General features: G+C 34.8%; 1 protein-coding gene across 1 annotated transcript in view; it reads left to right on the top strand.

Annotated features, from left to right (window-relative positions):
- The window catches only part of CDC73 (cell division cycle 73), a 122,634-nt gene that overhangs the window by 85,087 nt on the left and 16,410 nt on the right, over positions 1-21,137 (top strand). The window contains exons 12-13 of the mRNA XM_069459388.1: positions 6,852-6,887; positions 7,198-7,285. Of these exons, the coding sequence (XP_069315489.1) occupies positions 6,852-6,887; positions 7,198-7,285 (124 nt within the window). The remainder of the gene's footprint in view (positions 1-6,851; positions 6,888-7,197; positions 7,286-21,137) is intronic.

The raw sequence follows: 21,137 nt of genomic DNA, 5'->3' as shown, positions 1-21,137 counted from the left end.
AGATTTTCCTCCCTCTTCCTAGCACCTAAAAAGATTGATCTTTATAGATGCATGTAGATACCAACGCTGTATTTGTTTGAGGTCCTTTGAGCTTGATTTTGGATTTGGTGTTTTATTTTTATGTTTAGCATAATTTCGGTGTGATGCCATACCACCTTTTTTTTTTTAACCCCATCAGTGCTGTTGAAAGTGAATATGAAGAAAATAAAGAATAGGAAAGGCACAGGCAAGAACTTAACTGGGCAGTCTTCTCCATAAATTTGACATTTGGCGGTATCAGTAGTGCAGATTTGGAATGGTTTTTTCTTTGCTTTTTGAGGAGAAGGAAAGAGGAATTTTTTAATTTGCTGGCAAATGCAGAGATTGGAGGACTCCTGTCTCTAAAGTACCAGTGTCCTTGGATATCTTTTCATTCACAGTATGTTTGCACACAGGCAAATTCTACAATTATGTAGTTTACAAATATGATTTCTGAAAGCACTTCAAAAGTATGGTATTAGGGTTATCTGGGGCATATGTCGGAATGATTTTGCAGTCAGTTTCACTATGTCCTGAACCCATACATCCATGCTCCCCTTATACATGGCTAGTATTTCTTTTTTTCTGGACACTGGGTTTGTTTGAGATCTTTGTCATTTGTATGTTTGAGTAGGAGTGGGAAAGAGGAGTGCAGATTGTATTTAATTTAGGTAGAGATGGGTATACCAAAGGCCATCATTCAAATACTATTTGAATGCCTTCCATGTACTACTGGGTTCTTTGCCAGAAACTAGGAGAAGCTAAAGGAGCCTTTTACAGGAAGGAGGAAGAAAGTGAAGGAAGTAGGTATGGACGATGTGCTTGGGCCCAAAGAATACCACCTATGAAATGCAGGAATGTTGTGGAGGCAGCTGAATCACAGATACAGAATTGTTTATTTTGTTTGGAAGGGACGGATGGGAGGTTATGGATTATCAATCTAAAAAAGATCTCATGAGAAATTCAGAAATGCTATAAAAGGGGGAAAATCACCACTTGAGGATCCTAACCCAGTTTTGTGTTCTGTGATGTAAAATTGTCTCCATTTCCCATTTTCTCAAAATCAGCGTACTAAGGAAAGGGGTTGGGGGAGGCACTGATACCTAAACAAACGATTTTGTTCAGGTGTGCTTGTGATAAAATGAAGTTAAAGGGGCTAGGTTTTACTAGCCGGTTATGTGATGTAGTAGAAGATCCTATGTAAAGGGGTTCTGAGTCTTTTTCAACTCTTAAAATCCTATCATACTTTTTCAGTTACTCTGCCAAGGTACACTGAGGATTGAACTGATGGAAATTAATCTGAACTAATGCCTCTTAGTATCTCAGATATTCTGATGCTCATCCATGAAAACTTGCCTCTTTCTTTTTCCACTTAACTACTTGACATTCATAGTTCCACAGTTCTACCCTCCATTCTAAAAGAAATTAAGTTTTTAGCTCTTATTTAGCAGTAAGACCTGATTTGAATAGATGGTAATAGTTTGAAGTCTTTATTTGTCCTAATTAGTGTATCATTATTTTGTTGCAGAGATATTAAATATATCTGCTTATGGGGTGCAGCCCAGTTTTAAAAGGACATTAATATCTCGCATGTTCACCTGTATTATCTTTTTAAAATCTGAAAAAATATGAGTGCCCAAAATATATCTGGCAGTATAAGATGAAGGATTTTAGAATTATAACTGTTGTTTGTTGGTTAGAGTTTAAATCATTTAGAAATGGGGGAGTGAACCTCCTAGTCTCTCCTTGAGTGAGATAAATCAAGAGTGGAATTTCATTTTTGACCATTTAAAATTTTTTATTTCCCTTTTCATCAAATATTTTTTATTTAGTGCTCTTGTGTCAGGCAAGTCCCTGGGTAAATTTAATGTTTTAAGGTGTTACAGCTAAACACTTTAAACTTTGAAACCTCTAAAAATTCCCAGCCTCTAAAAATTCATTTAGGGACTATAACTAACACAAGGCACATGTTTTGTAATGGATTTAGACATACAAGCATTTGATAAGCCATAGTCCTGGACTTCACTGTCATTTCCTTTCTATAGCCAGATTAAATCTCTTACGCTTATCCCTGTCTTTCTTCTTCCCTCTTTCTAATACATACACAGTCCATACTTTACTTTTTCAGCTTTAATTCTTCTAACTCATAGATCTTCTGAGATAATTAGTTGGCCTATAGCTCTAGTTCATGTGTTTAATACCACTGATGTGAGATTAAAAGAGTTAGCCCCTGTATATTTTATACAGATTTCTAACGCTAGTCAATCATCCAATTTATAACCTAGGTTCTGGCTGAAGTACTTCTCTCATTTCATAGTTTTAAATCTATGTGCTGATGATTTCCAAATTCTTATCTCCAATTCAGACATCTCTTCTTATCTCTAGAATCTTACATTAACAGTCTGTGTAACATTTGGACATGCCATCGGCATACTAAAATAAAAAACATTTTTTCTTGATATTTTCCCTGAGATCTCTTACTGCACACTTTCCTGCTACTTCATAAATAAATGGCACTACCATCAGCTCTGTTTCTTATGTAAAAAACTTAGGACTTATTTTCATTCATCGCATTTCCTTCTTTCCTTATCTAATGTCAGTGGGTTCCGTCAGATTTACCTTTTCTGTATCCCAGGTTCGTCTGTTTCTCTTTAACTCCACTACCATGACTCCAGTTGAAACTATCGTTATTTTTGTAGACCACTACATCTTAAAGTGTGGTTTGCAGACCATGTCAGTCTGCAGCCTTTTTATTTCTGGTCCCTAACAAGATACATATAGAAATGGAAGGTAAAATACTGTCATAGCATCTAAGTACGTGATCATTTTTCTAGAAATTCATTGTTATTGCCTTGGATTGGAATTTAAAATGAAAACAAAAACTCATTCTTAACCACACATAATTTGAGTAGCACTATTGTAATAGTCCTAACTGTGCTTTCTGGACTCTTTTTGATCCCTTATCTAAATTCATTGTTTTTCCCTTACAGAAGGTGTGGCATGAAAATCAAATCATGTCACTTTATGGCTTAAAAGTTATAGGACTTTGGGATAGCACTTAAATACAAACTTAACATTGCATAAAAGGCCCTACTTGAATTGATCTCTGCATATATTTTTAACCTCATCTCCTGCCATTCTTCCTTTCTTCCCTATGGTCTACACATTTGCCTTGTTTCAGTTCCACAAAGCATAGTACTTTCTTCCTGCCTTTGGCATTTGCCACATTCCTGCCTCTTATCTGGACTGTTCGCCCACTTGTTCTTTGCAAGTTGGCTTCTTTTCATCCTTCAAATTTCATCTTAAATGTCACTTTTTTTGAGAGTCTTTTTCTAAGCAAGCTATCTAAAGGACAGTTTTCTGCAGTATATACTCATTTTGTTTCTTAATATGTGTGCAGATTTATGTATGTGTTTGTGTTTTTGTTACGGTGTGGCTCCCCTGCTCTACTGAAAGCTCTTTGAGGGCAGGGATTACTGCTGTTTTATTTGCCATTTAATAATAACTTAGCAGAGTGCCCTGTACATAGCTCTGAATAAATATTTCTTTATAATTATATTTGAAATCAAACAAAACAACAACAATAATTCTTTTTATGGCTGTTCTTAGCTTGCAGACTGGCAGTGCCTTTGCTTAAGTACTGGCAGTGGCAGTAGAAGCAGCAGCAGGTAGCGTCAGCCGTAGCTGCAGGAGTCAGTAAATGGTAACTATGTGCCAAGACTTAACGTGCATTATCGTTTTAAAAATCCTCACAACAACATCAAGATATAGAAACTATTCTCTCTCTTTTACGGTTGAGGAAACTGAGGCCGAGCAAAGCTAATCAACTTGCCTAGGAAGTGGCAAAATAGGGCTATGAACTAAAAATCATCTAAGTACAGACCTTGCTGTTGATCGCTGTGTCATGCAAGTTCCTTGTGTGATGCTTCCCACCCCCTAACCTTTACCCTCATTACAATCGTGTTCCCAACAGTGTCTCAGCCTTGGTCCTTACCTACTAGGGAGTCTGTTTATATTCTTTTGTAGTTATTTGTAAACTTCTAAATTTTATTTTTAAATAAAGCTTTTACGTTTTGCCTTTTTCTTATATTGGGTCTTCTCAGCCTTGAAGTTAGTAAATGTTTGTGTAGATTCCTGATCCCATTTGTGGGTTTCCTTACCAAATCAGTGGTTGAGTCACAAATTTCTGTTTTCTTTCTTTTCCTTTTTTCTTTTCTGTTGTTCCGTAAGTCATTTTCGTAGCAGCTCCTGTCTCTTGTTTATCCATGTATCTGTCCGTCTTGTCATCCCTTAATCTCTCCAATAAATGCCAAATATTTACTGAAACTGTATGATATTATAGATGACACTATCTTAGCTAATCACATTTATGAGCCCTGTTTTTCAAAATGATTTGAGAAAGTTTTAGTATTTTTTTTTTTTTTTCCAGCAAGAAGGAAGATGAGAAAGCTGTAACAAATACATATGTTTGTGGGCTTGTATCTGTGTGTATAGTTACCTGCTTTATGTGGCTGGAAGGATCACACTACTGAATGCTATAATATTTTATCACAGTCCTCTATAGAGGATTTTAAAGCAATTAGTTAAAATGTAGCATTTTGCTGCCTTTTAAATGGAACATACTCCAAAAATGTGTGTGCCCGTGTGGGGCCCTTTGAAGGTGGTATATGTTTTTGAGAACTGATGTTGGATTAGCAGTTTAAATCTCCTAAATTTTTATTTATTTTTGTGATTTTAAAAAAACAAAACTCCAGCACAGTATGTGGCACATCGAATGCCATCGATAAATTCTTACTGTATGGATAAATACTGATAATTGAATATGTAGCATTTTTTATGCTGAAATGTAAAATGTATTTATCTTGGATTACCCTCATACCAACAAATATTCTGTGCATTATAAAGTTCATTGTATTACAGATAATAAGATATCAGTATTTATGGGGTTTTGTTTTTGTTTTTGTTTTTGAGACAGGGTCTTGCTCTGTTGCCTGGGTTATTTTTTTGCTTATTTATTTTTGAGGCAGAGTCTCGCTCTATTGCTGGGGCTAGAGTGCTGTGGTGTCAGCCTAGCTCACAGCAACCTCAAACTCCTGGCTCAAGCGATCCTCCTGCTTCAGCCTCTTGAGTAGCTAGGACTATAGATGCATGCCGCCACACCCAGCTAATTTTTTTTTATTTTTAGTAGGGACCGGATCTCACTCTCGCTCAAGCTGGTCTCAAACTCATGAGCTCAAGCGATCCTCCCACCTCGGCCTCCCAGAGTGCTAGGAATACAGGGGTGAGCCACGGCACCTGGCCCTGTTGCCCGGATTAGAGTGCAGTGGTGTTATCATAGCTCACTCCAACCTTAAATTCTTGGGCTCAAGCCCAGTATCTTCCTGCTTTAGCCTCCTAAGTAGCTGGGACAACTGACACATACCACCACGCTCTGCTAATTTTTTTTTAAATTTTTTTGCAGGAACAGGGACTTGCTGTGTTGGTCATGCTGGTCTCAAATTCTTGGTCTCAAGTGATCTTCCCACTTCAGCTTCCCAAAATGTTAGGATTATAGGCATGAGCCACTGTGCCTGGCCCAATATTTGCATTTTTATAACATGACCACAATAAATGATACAGTGATTTCCAGATAATATATACCTGACTCATCTTTAATACACTCCTTCTCTCCTAATAAAATACAAAAACAAATTTTTAAAAGAGAGAAAAATATAAGAAATATTTATTCTAGGTCTTAGTTTCTATTAACTCCTTTCTCTTTCCTCCAAAATGGTTAAACACATTCCTCCCGCACTGTTATTTGCTCTTGTAGTATTCTGTTTTTACCTTTATTACAGTGGTAATAAGTTTATGATGAAATTATTTGTTTTCTTTTTTAGTTAGACTTGAATATCCATGAACATAGATACTCAGTGGTCTGCCGTTATCTGTAGGGGTTAGATTCCAAGACCCCTGAAACTGGGGATAGTACCAAACCCTGATTTCAGTCAGTCGGAACACATTTCTATTTATATCTTCCACCTACAAATTTAATGTCTTTTCCATCTCAGCTAAGCACTTATCACGCACTCTGGCCATAACGTTTGCAGTTTGAGGTGCAACAGCAAAACTAGCATGAATTTCTTTTTCTTTTATACAAGTCTTTGGAGATAGAAGATTCATTCTTATCTTAGATCTTAGCCACTTTAGCATATGATTTTTTTTTCTTTCCTTATGAAACTAAGAACTTTCACCTTTTCACTTAAAAGAAGCACTTTGTGGCTTGTCTTTGGCAGTGGCGTATCTGAATTGTCATCATCATTACTTTGCACTTTGGGGCCATTCTTAAGTAAAGTAAGAGCTACTTGAACACAAGCACTGCAAAACTGGGGCAGCTGATCTGAATAACCAAGATAACTACTAAGCAACTAAAGGACTGTGGCTATATTACTGCAGTGAGCTGGACAAAGGGAAGATTCACATCCCAGGGCAACATTTCACCGTGCTACTCAGAAAGGCGTGCAGTTTAAATCTTATGAATTGTTTGTTTCTGGAATTTTCCCTGTAATATTGTCATACCACAGAGGACTGCAGGTAACTGAAACTGCAGAAATGAAACCAAAATAAGAGGGGGAATATGGTATATCCACTTTCATTGTGACTACAGCTTGTTGAATAATTATGCATTTTAATATTTTTGTGAAGCAGAGAAATTATTATTTGAGAAGATTACAATTATGTTTTTCTATTTTACAACAAGTCATGTGACAAATAATTTTTGGCCTTATTTGTAAGTTGGAAAATAAGAATATGGTTTTTAACATTCAATTGTGATTTTTCCCCCCTCTTTGTAGTTTCTCAAGCAAGACCTCCCCCAAATCAGAAGAAAGGTGAGGTTGTGCATGTGATTTTAAACTTTCTTTATAAAGTAAATATGGATGAACTGGACTGCAAAACCAGGGCTGTTATTATGTTTTTGTAGCTATATCAAATGTTTGTGCATGGTATCCATTCTGGTTTGTCAGTGTTCAAGCTACACTTATTATTAAATGTTTTTAATATCACTGTGGCTTAAAATATTTTTTAGCTCAAAAGAATTAAAAGTTACAATTTATAAACTTTTAACTTTTAGTAGGAAAAGTAAGTGTAATTCCGTTTAATGATAATATATTTGCCAACTGTAAAATTTTGTCTTTACAGGATCACGAACACCCATTATCATAATTCCCGCAGCTACCACATCTTTAATAACCATGCTTAATGCAAAAGACCTTCTACAGGACCTGAAGTAAGTAATTTACTAACCTGTGTTCATAGGACTTTGAGATATCATTGTGGAGTAGTAGTTACTAAGTCAGTAGTACCTATTTACAGAAACCAAAATTTTAGTTTCTGTGCTATAGGCTTTACAGATAGTCTGAAGTATAATTTTTTAAAACAGAGTACATTATTTTATATCTAGATCTTGTATGGAAAATTACAAAAACCTCTGGCTAATATCTTAATGAAAACGGTACCATTGTATTAATTTTAATGTGAACTGTTTTGTTTTTCTTTTTTCCTGAAGAGTTTGAGGAGTTTATAAAACAAATTCAGGTTCTTTCTGTATATTTGACGTATTCCCTAGGAGGAGAAGGTGGGTGGGTGGAGGCATAATTATTTAACCTAATTAAAAGTAAAAGTTGAAAAAATGAAAATGAAACCTATACTCTACATTAAAACTTCCAGATGCTTAACTTTTTGAAACTTTTAATGTCTCTATTCCTTCCTCATTTCCTTTTTAAAATGAATACAGTTGGACTTGTGCTCAATTGTTCTAATAAACAGGTGCCACAATGAGGGGTATAAAAATAAATCTTTCCTCTCCCCAACCAGTTTCAGACTTAAAATTTAAGTGGTTTACATATGTTTTCCAGCAACATTTCTCCTTATATTAATGAATATGAATAGGTGTACCACTTTTAAAGATTATGACTATTAAAAATTACACTACTTCTTGGATTGGTGGTTGTTTACAGAAGAAAAATAGAAATGTTAAAATTGTTTTAAATAATTTTCAGTGATATATACATTAGCAAATTTTAAAATGAGCCATGGTGAAGTGATTTTCAGAATCCTGTCAAGTTTTTTAAACCCAACATTACAAGCGGTTTTTTCAGTAGATTTTTTTTTCAGTCATACGGATTGTTAAAACAGGTAAATACTTTACACATGCAGTTGGCACGTTAACTGCCGTGTCAGTCGTATTTAACCCAGGCTAGTTTTGAGCCCAGGGCCTTGTGAAGCATCTGTACCTTACAAGTTTCTTCACCTTGGGAGCCACGAGAACTACATAACTCACACACAGAAAACGATAAAAAAATAACAAATTTTTCATTATATTAGAAAGGATTGTTTTGTTTTTGAAGTTTTTATTCTATTTTTATAATAAAACACCGTGGCCCCAAAGAAAAAAAAATTTTTTTTTCTAGTGTGGCAATGTGTTAAACACTGCTGACTGATACAGGGTTTTTAGATAATTCCTTCTGTCAGACTGCTTTTATTGAATAGGGGAAAGAAAACGGAAGAACTCAAAATTATATTAATAACACAGTGTTTTGGGGGATAAGAGAGGTGCTGTGAATCCCTAGTTGGAGAGAAGGGGGTTAACTGTATTCTGCTATAGTATTTTAATACTGTTTTGATACTTTCTTATGATACTTCTTATTAAATAGAAATTGTCCAATTGTCTGGTTGTGTCATGTATCTGGTCATTTAATTCTGGTGTGTGTTGTGAGTTTGGCCTGTTGCTTGCTACTCCTAACATGGTTTTATTTGAAGAAATCCTGGATGGAAGGCATGACCTTCTGGAGTAATTTTGTGATTGCTTTTGCCACATGCTCCAAGAATATCCCAAGACTTAAGTTGATTTTTGTGTTCAAGATCAGCTTGAGGATTTCTGGTCCACTAGGGTGGTATAAATTCAGATTCATGTCAGAAGTGAAGGATATTGGAGTTGGCCCTTGGCTGACAAGTTAATCAGAAACCCTTTTTCTTGCCCTACTTCAGAGCCAGATCAAGATGGATATGCTTCCCTGTCACTTGATTAGAAACAATTTTTCCCCTAGTTTATCCTTTCATCGATTGTGTGACACTTCTGTGGGTTCTAGTTCTAGCTTCTTTGTGTCCTTTCCCCGTGTGGGTGGTAAAGAACCAATTCTCAAGAATCCATATACTTTCTTCCCCTACAACACAAGTGTGCTTGATTGGTTGTCGCTTTTTCTTTGTAGCCCTTGACTATTTTTGTTTTAGCTCAGCTATGCATTTCATGTGTATGTTATATTGTATTTAGCATTTCTTGGTGTTTGTAGTTGGAGGATTTTATACTATCTGGTACACTGTATTATTGGAATTGGAAGTTTATAAGATACATTTAACCTATTTTAATAGTAAGTTATTAATCTGCCAAATGTACATTAATCTGTTAAGGCAACAGCAGATTTCTTAAGTTCTATTTAATTGTTTGAGTTGTACCTGAGGAGAATTAAAAATATAGAATATTTCATAAAATATTTGCCTACTTGGCTATCAATAGATTGTTTGAGTTTGGGGTACATTCAACATTAGAAATAAGTTTTAATCTTTGTCTAATCATTCATTCGGATGCTTCAGCTGTGAGAAAGATTCAGATGATTTTAGTAATAACACTCATTTGGGGAGATTGCTCTGTATATTGAGTTTGTTCATTCAACAAACTAGATCTATAGAGCAATAACTAAAAAGCAAACTGCTATGTAGATAAATATACCACAAGCCCAACCTTCTAGGAGCTCACATCATAATGGTGTTGATATGTTAGGAGTTACTACTTGCAACTGATGAGAAATAAAATTTGTTCCAGCACTTAGTATAAAACCCAGTGAAGGAGCAAAGGACACACCATCCCAAAATATGCCAAATAGGTATATTGATTATTTTGAGTTGAAAACATTGGAGAAATTGTAGTTTCAGAATGGGTGAGCTGAATTAATTTTTGTAGATGGCGAGAGATAGGGAGTCCCATTTCATTTTCATGCATGTGGCTATCCAGTTTGGTTACTATAACCTGATAGTATAATTTGAAGTCAGATAATGTGATGCCTCCAGATTTGTTCGTTTTACTTAAGACTGCTTTGGTTATTCAGGCTCTTTTTTGGTTCCAAATGAAACATATAATTATTTTTTCTACATCTGTGAAATATGATGTTGGTATTTTGGTGGGGGTTGGGTTGAATCTGTACATCACTTTGGGCAGTATGGACATTTTAACAATGATGATTCTTCTAATCCACAAGATGTTTTTCCATTCGTTTGCGTCATCTGTGATTTCTTTCTTCATGTTCCATAATTCTCCTTGTAGAGATCTTTCACTTCCTTGGTTAAGTAAATTCCAAATTATTTTATTTTCTTTGTAGCTATTATTAATTGTATTGAGTCTTTGATTTGACTCTTAGCTTGATTGTTATTAGCATATAGAAATGCTACTGATTTGTGTATATTAATTTTGTAACCTGATACTTTGCTGAATTTATCAATTCTAGGAGTCTTTCAGTGGAGTCTTTGGGGTTTTCTAGATACAAGATCATATCATCAGTGAAAAGCAATAGTTTGGCTTCCTCTTTCCAGATTTGAATATCCTTTATCTCTTTCTCCTGCCTGATTGCTCTGGCTAGGACATCCAGCACTGTTGTGAATAGAAGTGGTGACTGTGGGCACCCTTGGGTTGTTCACTTCTTAGGGGGAATGCTTTCCACTCCTCGTCATTGAGTATGATATTGGTTATGGGTTTATTATATATGGCTTTTATAATCCTGAAGTATGTTCCTTCTATGCCTAGGTTGTTGAGGGTTTTTATCATGAAAGGTTGCTGTATTTTATCGAATACTTTTTATGCATCTTTTGAGATGATCATATGGTTTTGGTTCTGTTTATGTGGTGAATTGCATTTATTGATTTGCATATGTTGAACCATCGTTGCATCCCAGGGATGAATCCCACTTGACCATGGTGATTATTTTATACAAGAGACTTAAATGTAAGGCATGAAAACATAAAAATTCTAGAAGACAATGTAGGAAATGCTTTCTTAGACTTCAGCTTAGGCAAAGAATTGATGGCTAAGACCCCAAAGGCAAATAAAACAACAACAAAAATAAACAGGACTTGATTAAATTAAAATGTTTCCACACAGCTAAGGAAATAATCAGTAGAGTTAATAGCTACCCTCCCATAATGGGAGAAAATATTTGCAAATGATACATCTGATAAAGGGCTAATATTTAGAATCTACGAAGAACTCATACAAATTAGCAAGAAAAAAAAAAAACAGGTCCATTAAAAAGTGGGCAACAGATATGAATAGAAGTTTTTCAAAAGAAGATAGACAAATGGCCAAAAAACACATGAAGTGCTCAACATCACTGATCATCAGGGAAATGCAAATTAAAACCAGAATGAGATATCACCCCTGTCAGAATGGCCATTGTTAAGAAGTCAAGTACAGTAGATACTGGCGTGGATGCAGAGAGAAAGGAACACTTATATGCTGTTGGTGGGACTGCAGATCAGTACAACCTCTATGGAAAACAGTATGGAGAGTCCTCAAAGAAGTAAGTGTAGACTAACCAGCAGTCCCATTGGAAAAGAAGAGGTCATTTTATCAAAAAGACACCTGCTGCGCTTGAATGTTTATTGCAGCGTAGTTCACAATTGCAAAGATGTGTAATCAACCTAAGTGCCCATCAAGTCATTAGTGGATTAAGAAAATGTGGTGTGTATATATACACCATGGAGTACTACTCAGCCATAAAAGGGAATGAAATATCTTTTGCAGCAACTTGGATGGAATTGGAGACCATTATCCTAAGTGAAATATCTCAGGAATGGAAAAACAGACACCACATGTACTCTCTAACCATTGGGAGCTAATGGATGGGCACAAAGAGTTGTAAAGATCATAGGAAATCAAGAATAGGGGATGGGGGAGGAGGGGAGGGGTTAAAAAACAACACATCAAGTACAGTGAACACTGTTGAGATGGTGGGCACACTCAAAACCCTGACTTAAGCATTATAAAAGCTATCCGTGTAACAAAATCATTTGTACCCCCTTAATGTTTTGAAATTAAAAAGAAAAAGGGTAAGCTGACCTGTTTCTTCCTATATGCAGTCAGTGAAAAGGATTGCTTGGGATGGGAGGTCCCCTTTCCATACTGGGGTGAGAAAAGAACCCTTATCACCAGGAATTGAGGGCACAGTGGACCTAAGTAAACATACTTAATGAAATAACCCTTGTCTTCCACCTGCTTTACATTCCCCCATCACCCGGTGTATCTCCTCGTGACTCTGGTAGAAAATTTTACTGCCCTAGCCAGATTTTCTTTATCCTATCATTTCTTGTCATATTTATTTCTCTTTTGTCTAAAAAATATAAAATCATCTTTCTTGGTAATTTCTTTGTACTTCACTTTCTTGTAAAGATCCCTGTGCACATGTAAAACTAATGAAATGTACATGCTTTTCTCTTGTTAATCTGCCTGCTGTCAATTTGGTTTCTATATCCAGCTGAAGAGCACACTTAAGAACTACAAGAGGAATTGGGTGTGATCTCTGGCTCCTCCCCCTACCAGTTTTATGCCTTATTGTTCAAAGTGAAAAATACAGTGTCCTTTGACTTTTTACAAACTTGAATCACATCCTGAAGATGAGTTGAAAATCAAATTGAACCTCAACAGTTATCAGCCATTAAAGGCTTTACCTAGTTCCTCTCACGGATTATGTAGTATTGGTGAGAACATACATGATAGTGATTTTTCATAATCTAAAGAAATACTTGGAATTTATTATTTTCTACAATTTGAGAACTAAAAAGGATATATAATACATTTAGCTTGATCCACTCTTTCTCTTGAATGAAAATACCAACAGATAAAAGAACCTCAAAGACTATTTGAACCTTTTAACTCTGCTAGTTAGTTGCAGGGCAGGAAATAAATCCAGGTTTCCTGATGACCAAGTTAGTAGTCTTATCATTTGGACAGCACAGAGACCTAACAAACATTCAGAATTAAGAATTTGAGTTTTATTCTGGCTCTGATAGTTGTATGATAACAATAAAGAACAAAACAAACTCAAACAAAATTCAAGGCCTAAATTCAGTATTAGTATAATTATAATATTTTGTAATCTGGTTTCCTGTTGAAAATTTCTTATTAAATATTTTTAATGGTAACTAGAAAAATACTTTTATTTAGTAACATAATTAATATCTAAAAGAAGAATGTGAGTGCTCTGGCTTTTTTTCCTCAATAAAGTAAGAGTGACAATTCTTTAAGAAAGAAAATCATACTGCTTTTAAGTAACTTATGACTGATGAAAAACGAGAAACAGAATAAGTTGCAATACTTGCTAATTTCAGGTTCTTTTAAATACAGAGTTCAGTTTTAAATGCCTCTAACTTAAATAGCTTTCTTCATAAAATCTAGGTAGCCCAGCATGTACAAGTATATTCATACATTAAGAGTTTTTAAAAAGTACTTTCAAATCACAAAATAGTCAGTGAACATTTTCAATTGATATTATGGAAAGAAGAAATTTTTATATTAGGCTTTTATAGTAAAGTTTTAGTATTCTGGCAGATATGAGTCTTTTGATAGCCTGTGCCACGTGATGAGATTCTTCAAGTGATCTACAACTGGATGCATAAGAAATACAATAATTTTGGTCCTTGAAAAAGATTTGATAGTATAATTAAAACTGTCAGAGTCACTCCAAAGTGGAATGCTTTATTTTAAAAAATTGTTTCAGTTTTGTACAGGCATTCCACCTTTTAATCAATATGCTTTATTTTATAATCTGTGAAATAGATGCATTTTTTTTTTTTTTTTTTTTGCTTTTTGGTTTTATGATAGTTTCTGTGTCTTGCAATCTATCACCAGCCTTTCCAACTAAATTATGATTTCCTCACAGACAAGGGCTTGTTGTTTTATTGTTAGTTGTAGCTACATTGTTTAAAACAGTTTGCCTAATAATGAGTATTAAGTAAATGCTTGAGAAAAAAAAGGAGGGGAGAAACACATTGAGAAAATTGGAGAATAGGAGACTTGTGTACCTGAAATTCATAATTTGTGTGTTTGTGCAACCTGTGAATTAATTTAATGCATTTATCCCCAACTTGGAGTTCCTTTTTTGTTACATAAGTAGTCATACATCTGGGACTTGATTTTAGTTCCCATGAAGCTTCATTACACTTGGTATTGGGTTTTTGCATTTACTGTATTTGGGTATGGTGATCTTTAAGGCTCCTTCTAACTCATTTTTATGATTTGTGAATTGGTATGATCTAGTTCTCAAATTTTAATAATTGGTATCTCTTTATATTTTTTATAAATGTGTTTGGCTGGTTACAAAAAATTTCACAGTAACTTTGTGAAATGTTAAAAAAGAAATTCTATGCTTAATCCTTCGCTCTCCAGAACCTTTGCAGTGTACATACAAATGTATTATAAATCTAATATTTAAATATTATCTTAACTAGAAGATAATAAATAATGCAAAGAAATCACAAAGTAAATTTTAGTGTTGTTCTCTTTAACCTTATTTATTTACTACAGAGAAGCCAACCAGTTAAACAGACCGCATTCTTAGGATAGACCATGCCTAATTTTTCTTACAAGTTTAAAACACTCCATTGTTTAACACCTCATTGCAACTGACATCTCCTCTATAGTTTGAGTTATCTGGAAACTTTGCTATGTAATTAATGCATAATTGAAACCTCCTCCACACAATTATAGTACTGGCTGTAACCCATAGCTCAAGTTGGCGTAGATTCTATCTGGTTTTATGTAAAATTGAAGATTCTTTAGTTTTCTAACCTTTCAGTAAGTAAATGAAACAAAACAAAATAAAACCCAGCTTAATCTTTAACATCCTGAATAACAAAATTAAGCTTATATTATGGAAGTATTAAAAAAAATACCCATTACATCTATAAACATGATCATGAGACAAGTTTAGTGGGACTGTAAGGTTATTTAAAATAAACCGATTGGATACAATTTCCTGATTCTGGCCATGGTGGCTGCCTCACAGGACAGAGTTCCAGAGAGGGGAGACTGTGCATAGAGAGTGCTCAAAAGCTGTACCGAGGGGTTCCTCTTGCACCCTCTAAATGTTGTTCAGCACATGCATGTGAAAAAATTGCTTGAGGCCTGGGAAACAAACCTATTAAAGAAGCGGGCAGGAAAATTACTGGCACTTCTCGTGGGCTGAGAATAGTTCTTGTTCTCAACAGCCATAGGCTATGCAAAATGATACAGCCACTTTGGAAAAGAATATGGCACTTTCTTATTTTTTTTTTTCCTCAACACGTTGAAGATATTACTGCACTGTCTTCTAGTTTCCTGTTGATGATAAGTTAGCTATTAGTGTGGTAAATCAGTCCTATGAAGGAAATCTACTCTGCGTGGTTACTTTAAAGATCATTTTATCTGGTATGTGTATATGTGACTTTTTTTTAATGTATTCTACTTGGGATTTGTTAGAATTAAATCTGTGTATTGGTGTTTTTCATCAGTTCTGAAAGCGTTGGCCCTTAATCTCTTTTGATATTACTTCTGTTCCCCATCCCCCCTGTTCTCTTTCTTCTCTTTCTGGAACTTAAATGAGATATATTTAGAGCATTTCATTCTATTATGTCTTCCTTGTTTTTTAAATGATTCTATTTTCCATGTCTTTGTTTCTCCATTGCCTGCATTTTTGATCATTTCTTTAGGTTTAACTTACAGTTGTCTGTCTTTGGTCATGGCTTAATCTGATCTTCAGCCTTTCCTTTATATCTTAAACTTCAGTTATCTTATTTTTCAGTTTTAGTGGCTCTGCTTGGTTTCTTTTTCAAATCTTTGGTCTGTTATCATAATTTGTTTTTCCCTGTATATATTTGCAAGATTGTTTTATAAGCATTGATCTTTAATATTTGCAGCATTTGCAGTCTTTAGTTGTTTTCTTTTGAATGTTTCATTCATGATACTTTGTTTCCTTCTGTGTTTTGTTTTTTACTATTCATTTTACTGTTGTGTTCATTGTGTTCATTTTTCATTGTGTTCATTTACTCATTTACTGTTCATTTTTCTTGGAATTTCTTCCTGTAGAAATTCTTTTAACTCTGAGTCAATGTGAGAGGACACCAAAGAATATTCGTATTTGTGTCTGCTAAGCATCTGGGAGCATTACCAGTCTAGCATCAATTTAAATTAAATTCTCTGTTTGAGGTTTTTAACATCTAGATACTGTTGTTCTTGCTGCAAATTTGAATGAGCTCCACTTTACAGTTTTGAGACATTTGTTTTTACTTGCAGTTGCCAGGGTAGGGGTTAGGAGTAGGGGAGGAAAGAGGTTGGGCAATGACATTATTTCTACTTTACCATTATATTGAACTTAACCCCTGAGACTCAACTTTATGAGGTGGGGAACTCTTTTAGCATCCCTACCTTGACCAGAATTTGGACTTTGTTTTGTGTTCCAGGACCCCAGTGAAATGTAGTGAAAAAGAAAGCTCAAGTTTAATTGGCAAATGCCTTCCATGGATAGCAGCCAGCAGTGTTATTCTTTCTTCTTTGGGTCCCCCTCTTTACTCCATCTTTGGCACAAGGATTCTTTACTTCTTGCTAGCTAGCTCAGAGATGCTTGTAAGATGTGTTTTTTTGTTTTTCTCTCTCTATTTTTTTTTCTTTTTTCCTTTCTACCATGATTAGTGATATTGGGCATTTTTCCATATACTGGTTGGTCATTTGTATGTTGTCTTCTGAAAAATGTCCATTAAGATCTTTTACCCATTTTTCAATCAGATTGTTTTTTCATATTGAGTTGTTGGAGTCCTTATGTATTCTGGTTGTTAACCCCTTGTTCAATGCATAGTTTATGAATATTTTCTCCCGTTCTGTAGGTTGTCTCTTCACTTTGTTGATTGTTTCCTTAGCTGTGCAGAAGCTTTTTAGCTTGGTATAATCCCATTTGTCTACTTTTGCTTTTGTTGCCTATACTTTCTAGGTCTTATTCAAAAAATCTTTGTCTAGACTAATGTCCTAGAGTGTTTCATTTCCCCAATGTTTCTTCTAGTAGTTTCATAGTTTCAGGTCTTAGATTTAGGTCTTTAACCCACTTTGCTTTGATTTTTTTTTTTTTTTTTTTTTGGTGAGAGACAGGGCTCAAGTTTCATTCTTATTCTTATTGCATATTGTTACTCAGTTTTCCCAGCACCATTTATCGAAGACCCTGTCCTTTGCTAAATGTATGTTCTTATTGCCTTTCTCAAAATGAGTTGATTGTGGATGCATGGATTTAGTTCTAGGTTCTCTATTCTGTTCATTGCCAACACCATCCTGTTTTGGTTACTATAGCTTTTAGTATATTTTGCAGTCAGGTAGTGCAATGGCTCCAGCTTTGTTCATTTTGCTCAGGATTGCTTTGTTTATTCATTGTTTTTTGTGCTTCCATATAAATTTTTGGATTTTTTTTTTCTTTTTCTGTGAAGAATGTCATTGGTATTTTGATAAGGATGGCATTGAATCTATAAATTGCTTTGGATAGTATTGAGATGTTTTTTATACTTTACAATTTTTAGTTTTCTTTGGAAGTTTTATTCTAGTTACTTAGGGGTCTGCCATATTATCATACCAGAAACAGAATAAAAGACATAGTTTTTAAAAATCATAATTTGTTAGTGTTGACTCATGCCATTACTCCTTAAATCTTTTAAAAAGCGTATATAAAAAGATAATTGTAATAATCCTGAATGGAAGTCTCGGGAATATCATGATTTTATCTAAGTCAGTCTTTCAGACTGATTTTTCAGTTCAACCAGTATTTGAGGATGCTAAATGTAAAGCAGCATGCTAGTTGGTATGAGTGCCATATATCTGAATGACTGGCTCTGCCCTAAAGAAACCTGAAGTCTAGCAGAGAGATGACACATTTTGTAAATTACCATAATAAAATAAAGACTGCTATAAAATTGTAAAAAATTGAATTCTACTTTGAATAAAGAAGATAAATTCATAGTGAAACAAATATGGCTTAAATTTAGAATTAAATAAATGTCTAAATACATCCATAGAGATATATTTAAAGTTTGATAAGTTAAAAAAACAAAATTATCATATTCATCTTACTTGAAGTCAGGTGCATGGTCCGTTCAGATACCACCTTATAAACTTGACAGCTGTGTTTGTATTGATAGACCAGGACTGATTTGTTCCAACTTCTTATGCAAGAGGAGGCATGGGCATGAAGCACTACTGTGTGTTATTTAAGACCCAAGTCTGGGCAGTACTTGGTAAGGTTCGTTTTCATGCTCTTTAGCATCCTAAATCTGTTCCTTCTGGCCTTCGCTATTAGCTGATGCTTCTAAGCTGAGAGTAGAGTTGTAATGGAACAGGATACATTGATAATTGACCTAAAATAACTGAATTGATAGTGCTGTAGTATATAGCACTTTAGTCACACTCTTCAGTTAGCTAGAGTATTGTATACTTTATTGATTCTAAGATACACTGTTATTTTTCATGATTTAATATGTTTGAAATTGGAATATGTCTCGTAATTGATGTGTCTTAGAGTTGCTGTGGCCAGGTGGCTGTCCTGACATAGTTTTTATTATCTGCACATGGATAAAATGATGACGGCAGTTCAGAGTTTCATCAGTTCTTCTGAAATGTGTGCATAGATGGCACTACATATGAGTTTAAATGTAGTTTAAAATGTCTTCAGAAAGATATACTGATTTAGTATTGAAACAAACAGTTATTATGGAGGACTTAAACTACCTGATTTCAAGACATACTATCAAGTTGCAGTAATCAACACATTGTGATAATGATGTAAATATAGACAAGTAGATGAATAAAAACAATGGAGAATGCAGAAATGGACCTACAGTATTTTTCACAGAGATATTGCGGCAGTTCAATTGAGAAATGAAAAATCATACCAACAAATGGTACTGGAACAAGTGGATAAACCAATGGGTGTGGGGGGTGATTCTCAACCATTACCCAACACCATACACAACATTTAGGATAGATCATATAGCCAAACTTAAAAGCTAAAACTGTAAAGATTCTGAAAGAAAACATAGGAGAATGTCCTTGTGACCTTGGGATATACGAAGTTTTTTTCCAAGGATGAACTATAAGAGAAAAAAGAAAGATAAATTGGACTTCAGTAAAATTTAAAACTTCTGCTCGTTGAAAGACACCACTAAGAAGATGGAAAGGCCAACTACATATTGGGAGAAAATATTTTCATTGCATATTTCTAACAAAAGATTTATGTAGAGAATTTGTAAAGAACTCCTACATATCAGTATTAAAAAGACAGTCCAATTAAAAATAAGCAAAAGACACTTCACAAAAGAAGGTATACAAATGGCCAATAGGACATGAAAAGTTGCTCAGTATCATTAGTCTTTGAGGAAATAAAAAATTCAAATCATGATGAGATACTACTTCGTAACTCATGAGAAAGACACATTCAAAAAACTGGGACTCTCATACATTTTTAGTTAGAGTATAAAATGGTACAGCTGCTTTGGGAAACTTTCTGGCACTTTCTTATAAAGTTACACCCTGTGTTCGAACAGTTCCACTCAAAGATGTTTATGTAAGCAAAATGAAAGCATATGTTCACAAAAGCTCTTATACAGAAATGTTTACATTAGCTTTATTTTTAATAGCCCAAATTTTGGAGTTTCCCTGCTATAGACTGAATGTTTGTTGCCACCCCCCCCCTCCTCAATTTATATTAAAACCTAATCATCAATGTTAGGATAGGACCTTTGGGAGATGATTAGGTCGTGAGGGCTCTGCCCTCATGAGTAGAATTAGTGAATGGGATTATGAGAATAGAGACCCTGGAGAGCTCCCTTGGCCCTTCTGCCATTTGAGGACACAGTGAAAAGACAGTTACCTGTGAAACAGGAAGTGGCCTTCACTAGACACCAGAGGTGTCAGCATCTTGATCTTGCACTTCCCAACCTTCAGAATTGTGAGAAAAAAATTTCTGTTGTTTATAAGCCACCCAGCGTGTGGTGTTTCTGTTATAGCATCCCAAATGGATTGACACACACTCAGACGCCCACCAGCAGGAGAATGGTGTATTCCTACAGTAGAATTCTCAGCAATAGAAAAGAATGAACTACTGATATGCCCCACGGCATGCATGATTATCAGAAACATTAAATTGAATGAAAAAAGTCAGGTGTAAAAGAATACATCCTTTATGATTCTTTGTATAGGAATTCCCAAAACAGGCAAACCTAATCTGTGGTGATAGAGAACAGTGGTTATCTACTGGGAGAAGGGGGATGATGATGGACTGAAAAATGGATAAGGAAACTTTCTGGGTTGGTGGAGGTGTTCTTTATCTTGATTGGAATGGTGCTTACACTGGGTCTACATCTATCAAGACTCATCTGTTTGCACATTTCACTGTATGTAAATTTTATGCCAGTAAGAATGTTGTATATGCAAAATACACTTAAATTACTCCTTGTTGGGGAAAGGACCTCAATCCCTTATTTTCTTGCAAAGCAGGTAATAACCAAGTTCTTTAGGGAACCTAAGAAAGAAAGGTACCAGTAGTTGAAGCTGTATTTTTGTTGTTGTTGTTGTTCCTGAGATACATGCAAAATGATTGTCTGTCACTCACATCACGCAGGGCATTCCAAGCCAGGAGAAATAGCCAGTTCTCTAGAGGGATGATGGCTGCAATTAATGTAGAATATCATTAAGGCATTGTCATAGTTTAATTGACAGTATTGTTTTTTCTCTTTCATAGTGGTACAATATAATGGTGTATCTCACAGTCATTGGTGTTTTAGATTTGATGAGCTACTGTAGGGTGAACAGGTAAAATTTATATTGACTAGATGTGTAATACTAATCTTTTTAGTGGACTTAAATTTAGAAGAGGTCATAAGATCAGTCCTTTTGATACATCTAATGAGATCAAAACTGAAAAGCATTTTGAAATTTTTTTTCTGCTAACAGAGAAGGCTACTATTCTAAGGAAATACCTCGATATTATCAGAAATTAAAATGCTAAATTGTGTAAAAATTCTAGAAT

This window comes from Eulemur rufifrons, chromosome 27, assembly GCF_041146395.1.
Source record: "Eulemur rufifrons isolate Redbay chromosome 27, OSU_ERuf_1, whole genome shotgun sequence".
Lineage (NCBI taxonomy): Eukaryota > Metazoa > Chordata > Mammalia > Primates > Lemuridae > Eulemur > Eulemur rufifrons.
The sequence above is the reverse complement of the archived record's forward strand: the minus strand, read 5'-3'. Positions and strand labels throughout refer to the sequence as shown.